At 60.6% G+C, this 13,594-nt stretch overlaps 1 protein-coding gene across 3 annotated transcripts in view; it reads left to right on the top strand.

Moving 5' to 3' along the window:
• ST3GAL1 (ST3 beta-galactoside alpha-2,3-sialyltransferase 1) overlaps positions 1-13,262 on the top strand; it is a 96,320-nt gene extending 83,058 nt beyond the window's left edge. For all 3 annotated transcript variants that reach the window (XM_045050132.1, XM_045050133.1, XM_045050134.1), the window contains 5 exons: positions 3,158-3,354; positions 4,397-4,576; positions 5,326-5,371; positions 6,766-6,885; positions 8,672-13,262. In XM_045050132.1, coding sequence (XP_044906067.1) covers positions 3,158-3,354; positions 4,397-4,576; positions 5,326-5,371; positions 6,766-6,885; positions 8,672-8,845 — 717 coding nt within the window. In that variant the 3' untranslated portion in view covers positions 8,846-13,262. The remainder of the gene's footprint in view (positions 1-3,157; positions 3,355-4,396; positions 4,577-5,325; positions 5,372-6,765; positions 6,886-8,671) is intronic.
• Positions 13,263-13,594: the final 332 nt, after the last annotated feature.

The raw sequence follows: 13,594 nt of genomic DNA, 5'->3' as shown, positions 1-13,594 counted from the left end.
TCCCCTGTCATTCTCTCGCTGGGTCTGCAGTCGCGAGGACTTGAACCTGACCCGATGTTTCCTTTTGCACTTCAACACCTGCCGGCTTTCCTTCTAACGGAGGATGGGCATCTTGCCCGGGGCAAGCAACCGAATGAGCCCAAATGAAATAACGTTATTTTGTTTTGATTGTTTTCTGCAATTACTTTCTTCTTCTTCTTCTTCTTCTTCTTCTTCTTCTCCTCCTCCTTCTCCTTCTTCTCCGGCCAAGTAATCCTTGCTGTCCCTTTGTGGTGGGGATGTGAGAGTTCCTTTTAAAATGAACTTACTTTTTTTTTTTTTTCCTGCAATGAGTCATGAATGATGAGTAAGTCAGTAATAGCCGGGCTCAAGAGGATGCTGTGCTGTGCTCCCGAGTCACGTCCCCTGCCGGCTTCAAGCCCCGGGGCCTCCGAGGCAAAGCACGCACCCATGTGATATACTAGGTGCTCAGTCAATACTGCTGAGCGCTGGATTGAAGAATGCCACGTCACCCCTGAATCCCACAGACCGTGCCAGACTCCCCCGAGGTAATGACACAATGTGAGGACGCTGGTCCTGAGCGTGTCTTCGCAGTGCTGGGCGCAAAGGGGCCCTTCCCGGGTGGGGCCGTTTATGGAGGCTCCTGAAGGAGAGCTTGGCTGGGGCCCTCTGCCCGTCCCAGCATTGCCGGGGAGCGGTTGGAAATGCAGGTTCCTGGGCCCAGCCCAGCCCTACTGAGTCGGGCTCCTTGATTCGGGAGCTTCCCAGGAGATCTTATCAGAAGCAGGTGTTTAACCTGGAGACGATTCTGTTTTACTGTGTTGAAATGTACCTAAGAGTATTTACTACCTTAACCATAAGGTAAGCTTACAATTCAGTGGCTTTAAGCACATTCCCACTGTTGTGTAACCCTCACCACCACCTATAGCCAGCATTTTTTCACCGTGTCCCCCAAACCCTGCTCCTGTTAAACCCTAACTCCTCTTCCTCCTCCCCCGGCCCCGGGCAACCACCATTCTGCCTTCTGTCGCTATGGATCTGACCCCTCTGTATTTGTCTTCTTGTGTCCGGCTTACTTCACCAAGCATGGGTTTCCAAGGCCCCCCCCCCCCATGCTGTAGCGTCTATCAAAATTCCCTTCTTTTTTGTGACCCGAGTGGTGTTCCACACCTGCCCTATCCGTTCACCTGTCCGTGGACATTCGGCTTGCGTCCGCTTCACAGCTGCTGTGAATCATGCTGCTGTGAACAGCAGGGTGTCTGCTCGTGACCCTGCTCTCTGTTCTTTTGAGGACGTGCTTTGGGATGGGATTGCGGACTTCCGTGGTAGTTCTGTGTTTGTTATGCGCGGTGGCCACCCCATTTTGCATTCCCCGCCAACGGCGTATGTGGGTTCCAGTTTCTCCATATCCTCACCAACAGTTGTTATTTTCTTTCTCTGTGTTTTATGTATTATAACCCTCCTAGGGGGTGTGTGTGCTGAGCGGTCCCGGTCTTATCGCCCATGGCAGGTGCGGAGGACGGGCTGGGGGTTTTAACTAAAGGAGCCATCTGGGCTTACCGACGGGCCTCTCCTTCAGAGATCTGATTCCTTCCGTCACAGGGCGGTGGGGGCCTGCGTGTGCCTCTGAATCTCCCTATGTGCCCCGTCACTAATGTGCTGGACAACGGCCAAAGCAATCTCTAACCTCTCCTTTCTTTCCCAGTCACTGCCCGGGGCCTGGAGCCGGGAGAGGCTGGTGGGACTCACCCCGCAGCCACCTCCCCCAAGCCCAGGGGCTGGGCTTTCCCGAGGTCTAGGTTCCAAGGGTCTGAGACAGGGGCCGTGTTGTGGGAGAGACTTTACATTCGGTTTCTAAAAGCCTGGGTTCAAATCCTGGTTTGGATTTGGGACATGTGGTTCCACCAGGCTGGGCCCCAGAACATCCTTCTCACCGACGTTCCAGTGTGGTGTGATATATACACAGCGACATGGTGACAGAGTCCGATGGGATGCTCCTTAGGAAATATCTCCAGGTTCTACCAGGAGTGAGGAAGTCAGAAGTCTCGAGCTTGGTCTTAAAGGGTGAAAGCGATTTGCCAGGCAGACATCGGAGGCCTTGATGCATCCAGCAAAGGGCTAGTTTCTCGGTCTTGCTGGAGCCCAGTGGTCCCTGGTGGGTGGGGGGTGGGGAGTGGTCAGGAGGAGGAAGGGGGCAGAGGCGGGGGTGGTGGGCACGGAGGGTCACCTGACCTTTCTCTCATGTGGCTTTCTCATATTACCGGGTCTCGATGCCTCAGTGGCTGGCAGAGTAGCTCGCACACAGTAGGTGCTCAATAAACATTTGTGGAATATGAGTGAGTGATCTTTCCCACCTCCCTGAGGGGTTCCTGGGCTTCCGGAGAGAGCTGTCTGAGCCTCCTCAGTCTCCAGGTGCCCAGCAAAAAGGAAGGTGCCAGGGAGGGACCCAGTGAGCACAGGGGGGAGCTAGGGGCCCAGTGAGCACAGGGGGGAGCTAGGGGCCCAGTGAGCACAGGGGGGAGCTAGGGGCCCAGTGAGCACAGAGGGAAGGGGCTCCGGGCCCAGTGAGCACAGCAGGGAGGGGCTTGGGGCCCAGTGAGCACAGGGGGCAGCTTGGGGCCCAGTGAGCACAGCGGGGAGGGGCTTGGGGCCCAGTGAGCACAGGGAGGAGCTCTGGGCCCAGTAAGCACAGGGAGAAGCTCTGGGCCCAGTGAGCACAGGGGGGAGCTAGGGGCCCAGTGAGCACAGGGGGCAGCTTGGGGCCCAGTGAGCACAGGGTGGGGGAGCTCTGGGCCCAGTGAGCACAGGGAGGAGCTCTGGGCCCAGTGAGCACAGGGGGGAGCTCTGGGCCCAGTGAGCACAGGGGGAAGCTAGGGGCCCAGTGAGCACAGGGGGCAGCTTGGGGCCCAGTGAGCACAGGGGGGGGAGCTCTGGGCCCAGTGAGCACAGGGAGGAGCTCTGGGCCCAGTGAGCACAGCGGGGAGCTCTGGGCCCAGTGAGCACAGGGGGCAGCTAGGGGCCCAGTGAGCACAGGGGGCAGCTTGGGGCCCAGTGAGCACAGCGGGGAGGGTCTTGGGGCCCAGCAGCCGGCTGGGTGAGCAGCGGCCAGAGGCAGCACAGCTGGGCTGACCTGTCTCCTTCCGTCCTCGGCCCGCAGAGGCTCCAGCGGGAAAAGCAACCCAATAACCTGAACGATACCATCAAGGAGCTGTTCCAGGTGGTGCCTGGGAACGTGGACCCCCTGCTGGAGAAGAAGTCGGGGGGCTGCCGGCGCTGTGCCGTGGTGGGCAACTCCGGGAACCTGAGGGAGTCCTGGTACGGGCCTCAGATAGACGGCCACGACTTCGTGCTGAGGTGAGCGCCCGTCCCCTTAGCTGCTAGAGGCGCCTCGGCCCAGGGTCAGGAGGTCGAGACACCCCAGTCCTGGCATGGCCGGGCTCCCCCGCGGACCCTAGGCCCCCCCCCCCGCGGGCCTCAGTTTCCCCAGCCGTGCATCGTGGGAGGGAAGCGGACGAGCAGCGCCTCTCTGGACCCAGATGGGAAACGACTCGCGGGAGGAAGCCAGCGGGGCCGGGAGCTTGGCACGGAGACGCCTGGCGAGAGGGCAAGGTTTATTTGAAGACTCCCGTTTAATCTTGAAAACTCAGTCCCGTTTTGCAGTCGAGGCCGTAATAAAACCGCATGTCTTTAATGTAAATTCGTTTCCCCGTCACCGAGTAAAAACAGATCCTCCAGGAAGACGTGTATCCTGGGTTTCTTGTCATAATCTCCACCACACTGTGCGCTCGGGCCCCCGGGGTCACGAGCGCCTCAGCGCGAGGACAGGCAGCGGGGGCCTGCTGCTCCCCAGGGGCCTTCTAGAACAGTCTCCCGTTTCCGTGGCCTCTGCGTTTATGCCCTTAGACCCCTCGCCTGGCTTCTGGGAGCCTCAGTGTGCCCGGCGTGCAGCAGGAATATTCGGTGAGGGGGAGCGGGTCAGACAAACCTGACTTGGAGCCTGCCACCCGGAAGCTGTGTGTCCTGAGACAAATTCTTTGCCTTCGGGTTTCTTCCGCCGGAAAATAGGGCCACAGGATGCCTCCCAGGTGTGGTTGTCATTACCATTAAGGTGTTAACGAGGTGCCTTGAGGGGCCAGGGTGGTGCCTTGTGCTTCCTAGGTCATCAGCAGAGACGATGGTCAGGCTCGCGTGAGGTCGTAAAAGAGAAACGGAGAGAAAACGAACTACGCAAGCTTTTGCGCTGCGTCTTAACGACTTGAGTCCCTTTTCCAGCTCGGGAAGCTGGGGCCCAGCCACGGAGGGTGAGGCACCAGAGGTGACATCACAGGCTTGTGGAGCTAAGGCTGACCCGTGCCCGTGGGATGCGACGCGTGACCTTCTGTCCCTTGTCCCCCAGGATGAACAAGGCCCCCACAGCGGGCTTTGAGGCCGACGTCGGGAGCAAGACCACGCACCATCTGGTGTACCCCGAGAGCTTCAGGGAGCTGGGGGAGAACGTCAGCATGGTCCTGGTCCCCTTCAAGACCACCGACCTGGAGTGGGTGGTCAGTGCCACCACCACGGGCACCATCTCCCAGTGAGTCCCCTGGGGGGCTGGGGTGGAGAGGCCCCTCCCCTCCCCTCCCCTCCCCTCCCCTCCCCTCCCCTCCCCCAAAGAGGGATCAGGGGCCTGCCCTGAGCATGCTGTCCTAGCTTGAGAGCCAGTCTCGGGTTCCTAGCTCCCTCCCTCTTCCTTAAAGGAAGTGGCTTCACTGTCCTCAAGGCCAGAAGCCTCCTTGTCTGAGGACCAGCCAGCAAGCCTGCCGGATTGGGGTGCAGGAAGCCCGGGGCCGCCCTCCCAGGAGGGCCCTGAGGGAAGCGGGCTCAAGCAGGGGAGGAGCGAGGGGGCCAGGCCTGGGCTCGGCTGCCCTCCCACCCTGTCCCCGTTAAATGGACATGAGGCCAGGTGGCGGGGCGTTTACACCTTCACCTTGGGGCACACGTAACCTTGCAGATGGAAAGGGGGCGTTCGTGGGGCTCATCGGCCAGCGCCCTAGCCGTGGCAATGTGCGCTCTGGCCTCTGCTGCGCTCTGTGGTGTGGGGACTTGGAGAAAGTCGCCCCCCGCCCCCCACCTTTCTGGGGGAAAGGCGGCGGTTTGAAAGTTCCTGAATTAGCCACGAGCGCCCTCTGGTGTCTACAGTGGGCCACTGCTGCAGGGGGACGGGGCTGTGGCGGGGAGGCCGCATCTCTCCCTCCCTCTCCAGTGTCCCCCAGCCAGAGCTGCATGCAGGCAGTCTGCCCCCCCCCCCCGCCCCCGCATTAACCGCTCTTTCTCCCCTTGCAGCACCTACGTCCCTGTCCCCGCGAAGATCAAAGTGAAAAAGAATAAGGTGAGTCGAACTCGGCCCCTTCTCCTCTGAGCTCAGGCTCGTTTCGAAGGAGCTGTACGAGGCTGGAGAGCACCACCTCCCCCCTCTGCCGGCGCCTGGCTGCAGAGAGCCCTTGGGCCCCCCGGGCCCGCGGAGGCCGTAGCCCCCACTCAGCTCCCCTGCTCCACAAACACCGGGAAAGTGTCCCCGAGTGGGGGTCCCGGACCAGCAGCGTCACTGGGGTCCTGTCACAGCTGCAGAGACTCAGACCCACCCCAGACCTGCTGAATCAGACACTCTAAGAGGAGGGAGGGGGCAGCGATCCGGCCTTTTACCAGCCCTCCAGGGATGCTGATGCCGGCTGCTCTTTGAGACCCAGCGCTGTGTGGCGTGAGCTTCTCAAAGCCAGACCTCCCCTCCTGCCTCCATAGCTCCATCGTCCCCAGGGGGCCCCTGGTAGGGGGGTTGGCCAAGACGTGGGCAAAGGGCGGAAGGATGGAAGAAGTGAAGTGTCCACCCCACTGGTCCTTTGCATATGCTGTCCTCTTCAGATGGTGAGGTCAAGATCAGAGAGGTCGAGTAACTTGCTCAGGAACACACAGCCAGTGTGGTATGGCTGGACCCGGGCCTCCAGCCCCTACCATTTGCACGGGTGCGCTGCCCAGGGAACGGGGGGAGCCCTATGTGGGCCCAGTGGGTACATGGGAAAGCCTCTCAGAGATGGCAGTCCCTTGAGGCCTGGCTGACTGATGACCGGAGACCTGCACGGTCCTCTGTTCTAGTCCATTCCCGGGGGCTGGCCTTAGGCTTCGTGGACATGCATTCCCTCTACCACCTGAGACGTCCCCTTCGCTGTCCTCGAAGCAGCCGTGGGGGTGGAGTCAAGGGCAGGTCTGATACCAGGCACCTCCCAGCTTGGCCACCCTGGCTGTGTGACACCGGGCACATCACCTAGGCTCTCTGAGCGCGGTTTCCTCATCTATAACACGAGGAGAGGGAACGCTAGCGCGTGGGGTCATGTCGTGGCACAGAGATCATGCGACGGGTGGGCGGCTCAGCCCCTGCGTTTTCCTGCCCCGTGACAGAGGCGTCCCTGACCCCGCCGCATGCTGTTTCCTGGAACCTCCCTGGCCTGATGTGAATGTTACCGGAAGCCCTCTTCTCAGCCAGCCTTCTCCCCGCCCCCACCCCCGTACTTTATTGCCTTTCTGCTTCGTTTCTCTCCACGGCTCCATAGTTGTGTTCTGTCTAGCACTCTCTGCCTCCGTGGTTAGGCCACCGCCGGTCCTTCCCACTAGGAGGGAAGGCCCACGAGGGCAGGGCTGCTGGCTCTGTTCGCTGCTCTGTCCCCCACGGCCACGGCCGTGTGGGGCACCCAGCAGGTGCTCACGAGGGGCCCTGTCCTCTCCCCGCAGATCCTGATCTATCATCCGGCCTTCATCAAATACGTCTTTGACAACTGGCTGCAGGGCCACGGGCGATACCCATCCACCGGCATTCTGTCCGTCATCTTCTCACTGCACATCTGCGATGAGGTACACCCGCCCCCCGTGCCTGCCAGGCCGCCCCACCCCGGGGGGAGCCCCTCATTCCGCGTTTCTCTGAGCGTCCGGGAGTGCGTCTGCAGTCAGGCTGACCCCCGGCCTCACCCGGGCCCCGACGTAGCTCTTCTCCCAGAAGCTCCCCGTTCCTTATCTCTACGCTCTGGGCATTCCCGAGAACGTTGGCAGGGGCAAGGGTTCTGGCTCGCTCTGTGCAGGCTCCGGAGGCCGAGTCACAGCTGGCGGGTGGAGGCTCGGATCTGGGGGCAGAATAATGGAGCAGGTCGTAACGGGGGAGAGCTGGGGTCTCGATCCCGGCCGCTCTTAGAATCGTCCCCAGAGCTAAATCCCAGCACCCGGACCACGCCCGGGCCCGTGTTCGCCAGAATTTCTGAAGGTGGAAACCAGGCACCCAGGGCTTCCACTCTTCACCGACACTGAGAACCAGTGATCTTGCCAAGTGCGTGTTGTGTTTCCCTTCGTGGGTCTGCCTGACCATCCGCCAAGCCATGTTGATTTGGGGTGCTCACTGCCACCCCGGGCAGAGGAGCAGGGGGGCCACAACACCTACACCCTTCTTCCTCCCCAGCCCTGTGTCAGGCGGGGCCATCAGAGGTCACATGCAGCCGTCCCCGCCCCTGCCCCACCTGGATCCTGGGGGACATCCGGGGAGGGGGGAGGGGCTGTTCTGTCACCACCCTCCCCGTGAACCCGCACTGTCGCCAGAAGCCTGGGCTGTCTCTCCCAGAAGCCTCCTCTTGTCCTCACCTCCACCCGGCTGCCTCAGAAATGCTACTCCCTTCTCTTCCCTCCTGCCCCGGGGCCGCTGTGGCCCCGCTGGCCTTCACAAGAAAGCTGTGCTGGCCAGCTGGCCACAGAGGTATCTCCTGCCCCGGTGGGGCCCCACCCCCCAAATCTGCCCTCCCCGCTGCCGCAGCCCAGATAGCATTTCCTCTCCCTGGAGGGCATGTTCCTTCCTGGACATCTTCAACGCCTCCCCCGAGACCCAATTCAAGTGTCACCTGCTATCTCAGATCCCTTGCGTCCTTGGCCCTGCCGTCCTCTGTGCCGCGGGAGCCCTGACGTTAGCCCCCGTCCTCACTGGTGCTTGTGGTAAGTCACAGGCTCCAAGGTCTGAGACCTGACTCCTGAGTCCCTGATTTCCCCAGCACCCACCCAGGTGGCCCCGGTGATGAACTCTGATGTATTTATCGCAGTGCTTGGCACAGAGTAAGTGCTCAGTAAATGCTGGTCACGTGTGGGAAAGGCCCCCCTGGCCACTGGCCAGTGAGGGCTCCTGAACCGCATGGATATTAGCCTCAGGGAAGAAAGAGTTCAGCACCTACCACCTGCCTCAACGCGGTCATTCTTCTTGGCCCATTTTCCGGATGAGGGACGCGAGGCTCAGAATAGCGGTTTGGCGCTCGCTGGCTCCGCCAGGCAGAGCTGGGAGCCCTGCTGGCAACTCCACTCCCCCTCCCCAGTCCCAGGAGCCTCCCTCTGAGAAGAGGCTGTCCTGCCCCGGCACCCTCGGGGCCACCCACGCGCTGGCCTCCCGTAGTGCCTTCTGGCGTTACACTTGACTTTTACAGAACTCGCTTTTGCTTCCCTGAGCCCCTGGGAGTTCCAGTAAGGAACCGGACGGGTTCCACGGAGAAGGGTTTCTAGGAGTCTTGGGAAGCATTGCCTACAGACTCGGGAGATGCCTGTAGGCTCCCCTTCTTAGAGGTTCTACCTGTGGCCCTGCCGTCTGGTTCTGACCTTTGCTTTGCCCCCGCAGGTAGACTTGTACGGCTTTGGGGCAGACAGCAAGGGGAACTGGCATCACTACTGGGAGAACAACCCATCGGCGGGGGCTTTTCGCAAGACCGGGGTGCACGATGGAGACTTTGAGTCCAACGTGACGGCCACCTTGGCGTCCATCAATAAAATCCGGATATTCAAGGGGAGATGACGCTGCAAAGGAGAACTGAGGCACGCCTCTCTGTGTCCAGCCCCAGCCTCTCGCTGGGGCCGTTCTGTCCTGGGAGCTTTGAGGGCCAGCCTCGGGGGTGGGGGCGTTCAGGTGCCCCTCGCGGCCTCCCGCGAGCCAACATGTGGCAGCGTCTGCTCAGCAAGGGCCCCGAGCCCCGCCGGGTCTGTGTCGGAAGTCTCAGAACTGGTCTTAGATGGAGAGGGCCCCTCACTGCTGTCCCGGAGCTGGAGGGAGGTGGGGAGATGCGGGGGAGGGTCCAGTCTCCAAACACCGAGGTCCCTTTGGCTTCTGGGGAGGGGGCAGATACTTGGGACTCTGTGTTCTAAAGGAAAGGACAGTTTTCCGGGACGGATGGGCGGAGACTTTTCCTCTGCCCGGGGACCCAGGGAAGACCTCAGGACAGAGCCGTGTTGGACCATGTGGACACTGGGGGCAAGATGGCGCCTTTCTCTGCACGATGCCCGGCCCCTCCTTCACTCGGCTCGACAACGCCCCGCCCCCGCCCCGCCCCCCCCCCCCCCCCCCCCCCCCCCCCCCCCCGCTGTCGTCCCAAAGCTCATTTACGGTGGCCGGAGAGGCTCCCCGCCCCGAAGGCCTTCACAGACTCGTGGCAGAGCGTTTCAGGCCCCGGCAGATGTCTTCTTCCGCAGCCGATGTCCCTGGAGCGATGGATCTTTGTGGCTGTAACCGTGGCTGAGAGCAGATCTGACCACTTCCGCGTGCCTTTGTGTCTGGGGAGAAACACGCGCATTGGCCGAAACAAGGCAAAAGCCTTGACTCGGGAGAGGGGACCCCCCCCAGCAATGCCGCCCCCTTGCCCTGTAGCTCGGGGGCATCTTTTCTAGTTTCCTGAGGCCGCGCCTGAGTTGGAGCAGAGCTGGGATGACGGGCGGTGCTGTCCAGAGGCGTGTCAGCCGCGGAACATCATTCTTGCTTACATTCACAGACCGTTGGATGTGGCGCCCATGACCTTCCAAGGCCACGCGTATGACCTCCACCAGCCGGCACTTTCCCCAGGAAACCCACGCTCTGGGCCACGTCCCTGCTGGCCACCTGCACGGTGTCCTGAGGGCTGCAGGGCCATCCCAGGAACATGAGTTTCAGAGCGGGAGAAGACATACCTCATTCTCTCCCTCCCGGGCTGCTCTGATCTTTCCTCTTCAGCCTTCCTGATTATTTATTGATTTATTCTTTTAACTCCGCTGACGTCGTGTGCACTTTGTGGCTCTGTGGCCGGTCCTGACGGCTTAATTGAGCTTGTTCTTGCTTCGCCTGGCAGCCGGGGAGTGGGGGAGCTTGAATCTAGGTTCTTGGGGAGCTTCAGACTCTGGGTGGGGGGCGTCTAGGGCTTGGGGGCTTGCCGGTGGGCAGATCCCAGGGTTTCAGGTTGGCAGCTTTGCGGGGTGCTCCGTACCTCCTTCCCTTCGGCCCCACCTTCCTTCCTCGCCATTGCGGATTGGATTCGGTCTCGGGCTAAGAATCTCCAAAACCCAGCGGGACTCCCTTGGGGCCGGGTGGGGAGTGGGGTCACACGTATAGGAGGACAGTGATTGTTGGCTCTAGTTACTGACCCTTAATCAGAAAAACCGCTTTTCCTGTTGAGAGCGTTTGCTAACAGGCCATGCCACCTTGAGGAGGCGTGACAGCTTCCTGGGGGAGCGTGAGGCATGCCAGTCTCGGAAGCCACGGGGCCTGTCTCCTGCGCTCTCGAGGCTCTCTGGCAAGCCCCGTTCTCCCGGCTGCAGCCTCTCCCTCTACAAACAGGGAAGGAAGCATGTTGTCAGCTCCGGGGCCACAGGTGGTATTAGGCAGTTCCCAGGGGTCCCCAGAAATGGCATGCCGCGTTTGTCTCCCCCCAAGCCCGTGCATATGAGCATCGTCACCGGGAGAGATTCCTTAGCCTTTATTAGATTCTCAGAGATTCAGAATACAAAATGTGATGTATAAAAAAAAAAAAAAAAAAAAAAAAAACCAAAAAACACACGACGTGTGCCCGTTTTAAAGTCCTCCAAAGCATGAGACTCTCGTGACCGGTGAAGGCTCATCAGTCACTGTGAGGTCGTCATCTTGATCATCCACGCTCAGAGACTAGAGCAGGCATCTGTCGATTGGCTGATTGAGCCCAGGGACAGCCCTTGAGAACCGTGGCCACTGAGACAGGGAGCAGGGTGGACTCCCGAGCTCTTCCTGGGTCCATACAGGGGTGACAGGTTCAGTGCGTGCAGTCGGCTCCTGGGCGTTGCTGAGTCAGAACAGGTCCCCGTGGGGAGGAGGCGCAGGCTGTCTGGCCCGGCTGCCCGGTCCTGGCCGTCTCACCCTCCCGCTAGGCCCGTTCAAGCCCGCCTGCCTTCCCATTTAACAGACCAGAAAAGCAGGACCCGGGGAAGGGAAGCGACTTGCAAAAGTGAGCCAACAATCGTGACAGCACGAGTCAACCATTTCGAGCAAAACCAGGAAATCGTCGGCTCTCTGTTTAAAACATCCTGAGGTGGGCTTTCCCAGCTGGGTTCCATCCAGCATCTCAGAGAACTGTGATGGGGGTGGGCCTCTGCCTTCTCCCCACCTGGCTCGTCCCCAGGCTTCCCATGGTGGCCCTGGCAAGCCCTGGTGTCTGCCTTTTGCCGCCATCCCCCCAGTAGGGGAGAAACCTTGCTCCTCCCAGTGCCCCAGCACACGTTTGTGTTCATTGGCTTGGCGAAGGGGTCTAAACCCAATGCGCTCCAATCATTGGGCCTGGGATCGAATGCGCTGATTGGCTTAAGCCAGTTAGCGTCTCTACCCGGGGTAAGGATGGCTGAGAATTGGGCAAGACTGTTTCCCACAGAGCATTGAGCGTGCTGTGGGCGGGACAACGAGAAACCCCCAGCCAGAGGAGGCTCTCGAGTGTCCACCCCGCTCACTGTTGGACTCCCAGCCCAGGGCTCTGCCAGGTCCCCAGGCACAGGGCTCCTGGGAGGCCAGCCCCGGGCCCCAGGCATGGAGCAGAGGTGTCCCCGCCCTCAGTCATCAGTGCTGAGCCTAAAGCCAGAAAGATGGGGGCTGAGGAGGAAGAGAGATCTCGGCGCTCTCTCCAACCCCCAGTGAGCCAGGAGCCACCTCCTGCAAAACCAGCACCTGCTTCCACAGGCCCCCCTGGAGCCCCTGCCCTTACCCCCTCCCCCCGTCAAGGCACAAAGCAGGGCAGGTTTGTAGCGTCTGGCCCCCAGAGCCATCGGGCAGAAAAGAAAGTTCTTAAACCCATGCCTTTTGAGACTCTGGCTTCAGCGGGTGTCGTCGGGCAACCCCCACGGGCTGTGCTCAGTGGGAGAAGCCAGATACAAGAAAACAGGGCTTAAAATAGGGAAGCCAGACAAGAAGGTGGGGAGGGCGATTCTTGTAAGTGCCGGGGGCAGGAAGGGCTGGGCCTCTGGGTCAAGGGTGGAGTGGAGTCACAGAGAGTATTTCGAGCCGTGGCCTCTGCTTTAAGTGTTCTTGTCAAGGCAGCCCGAACGCAAAAACGGGAAACAGAAAAGAGCTCACCGTCCCCCACATGGGGAGCACCAGAAACGCTTCCTCCAGGGAAGGACAAGCCCCGAGTGGCCGCTGTCCAGCGACAGATGGCCGGCCGCTGGCCACGTGCCATCAGGAGCCAGCAGCTGCCCCTGTGCCACCCCCCTGCCGCCCCCCAGAGCTCGGGGTTATCACTGTGTCCATCACGGACATCTGGTTGGAAGCAGACATGCCCACAGGCCATGTGGTCTGGGAGACGGAGTCAGCTTTCCGCTTTCTCGTCCTGAAGAACCTCCGCCTCTGGGGCACAGAGAGGAGAAGGTGCTGTGGCAGGAGGGGCAGAGACCCCCCCCCCAAAGTGGCGTTCACAGCTGGCATCCGGGCATTAGCAGCTTCCTTGCTCATTAGACGAGCGGCAATGTGCTTCCCACAAGCGTCCAGCCCACCCCCCCCCCCACTTTCCCTCTCAGCCCGTCAGAGACCTGCGCTGGTGTTGAACTTGACCCCCTGGCTCAGCCGCGCTCATTGGGCAGAACTCCCATTTGTGTCCACCTGCGGATGGCCGTGACCCCGACGCCAGCTCTAACCTGCCACCTCTCCCCCCCCCCCGAAGGTGAGCGCCCTCCCCAGCCGCGTCAGCACGTCGCTGAACTCCCGTCCAAGCCAAAGTTTCCCGAGCGCTTTCCGCTCCTTGCGGTCTCGTTTGGTTCCTTGTCGTCGTCGTAAAATTTGCTTTCTGTTCCCTCTCGCCTCGTGTTTGTTTTGTAGCCGAGCGCTAATCTGGATGCATTTGGAATGAAGTTAGCCAGAGTCCGCCTTCCTCAGCCTTTGCTCTGTTTTATTTATTGTTGGACATTTCCAATGATCCAAATCAAAGTGAATTAAAAAAAAAAGCTATTTTATCGTTTGGGTGTGTTTGTGGTGTTTCTGGGCGGGGGCGGGGCATGCCTTCATGTTGCCCCCCGCCCCACAGCTTCCGGTCAGGGGTTCTGCTCCGGCCTAAAAACGCCCCAGTGGCTCACCGGCTGAGGGTCTCCTGACTCTGCGTCCGTCCCTACCAAGTGCCCAGAGGTTCGGGAAGCAGAGCGTTAGCCTCTCAAATGCCACCGTGACTCTCCCTGCTGTGTGACTATGGCGAACCACCTCACCTCTCTTACCCTCCGCTGCCCCATCCGCCAAATGGACTTGACCATGCCAGCCGTCAGAAGGGGTGTGAGGTCAAGAATAAAAATCACTCAG

The sequence above is a fragment of the Felis catus genome, chromosome F2 (assembly GCF_018350175.1).
Source record: "Felis catus isolate Fca126 chromosome F2, F.catus_Fca126_mat1.0, whole genome shotgun sequence".
Classification (NCBI taxonomy): domain Eukaryota; kingdom Metazoa; phylum Chordata; class Mammalia; order Carnivora; family Felidae; genus Felis; species Felis catus.
Note: the sequence above shows the minus strand (reverse complement) of the source record. Positions and strands in the feature narration are given on the sequence as shown.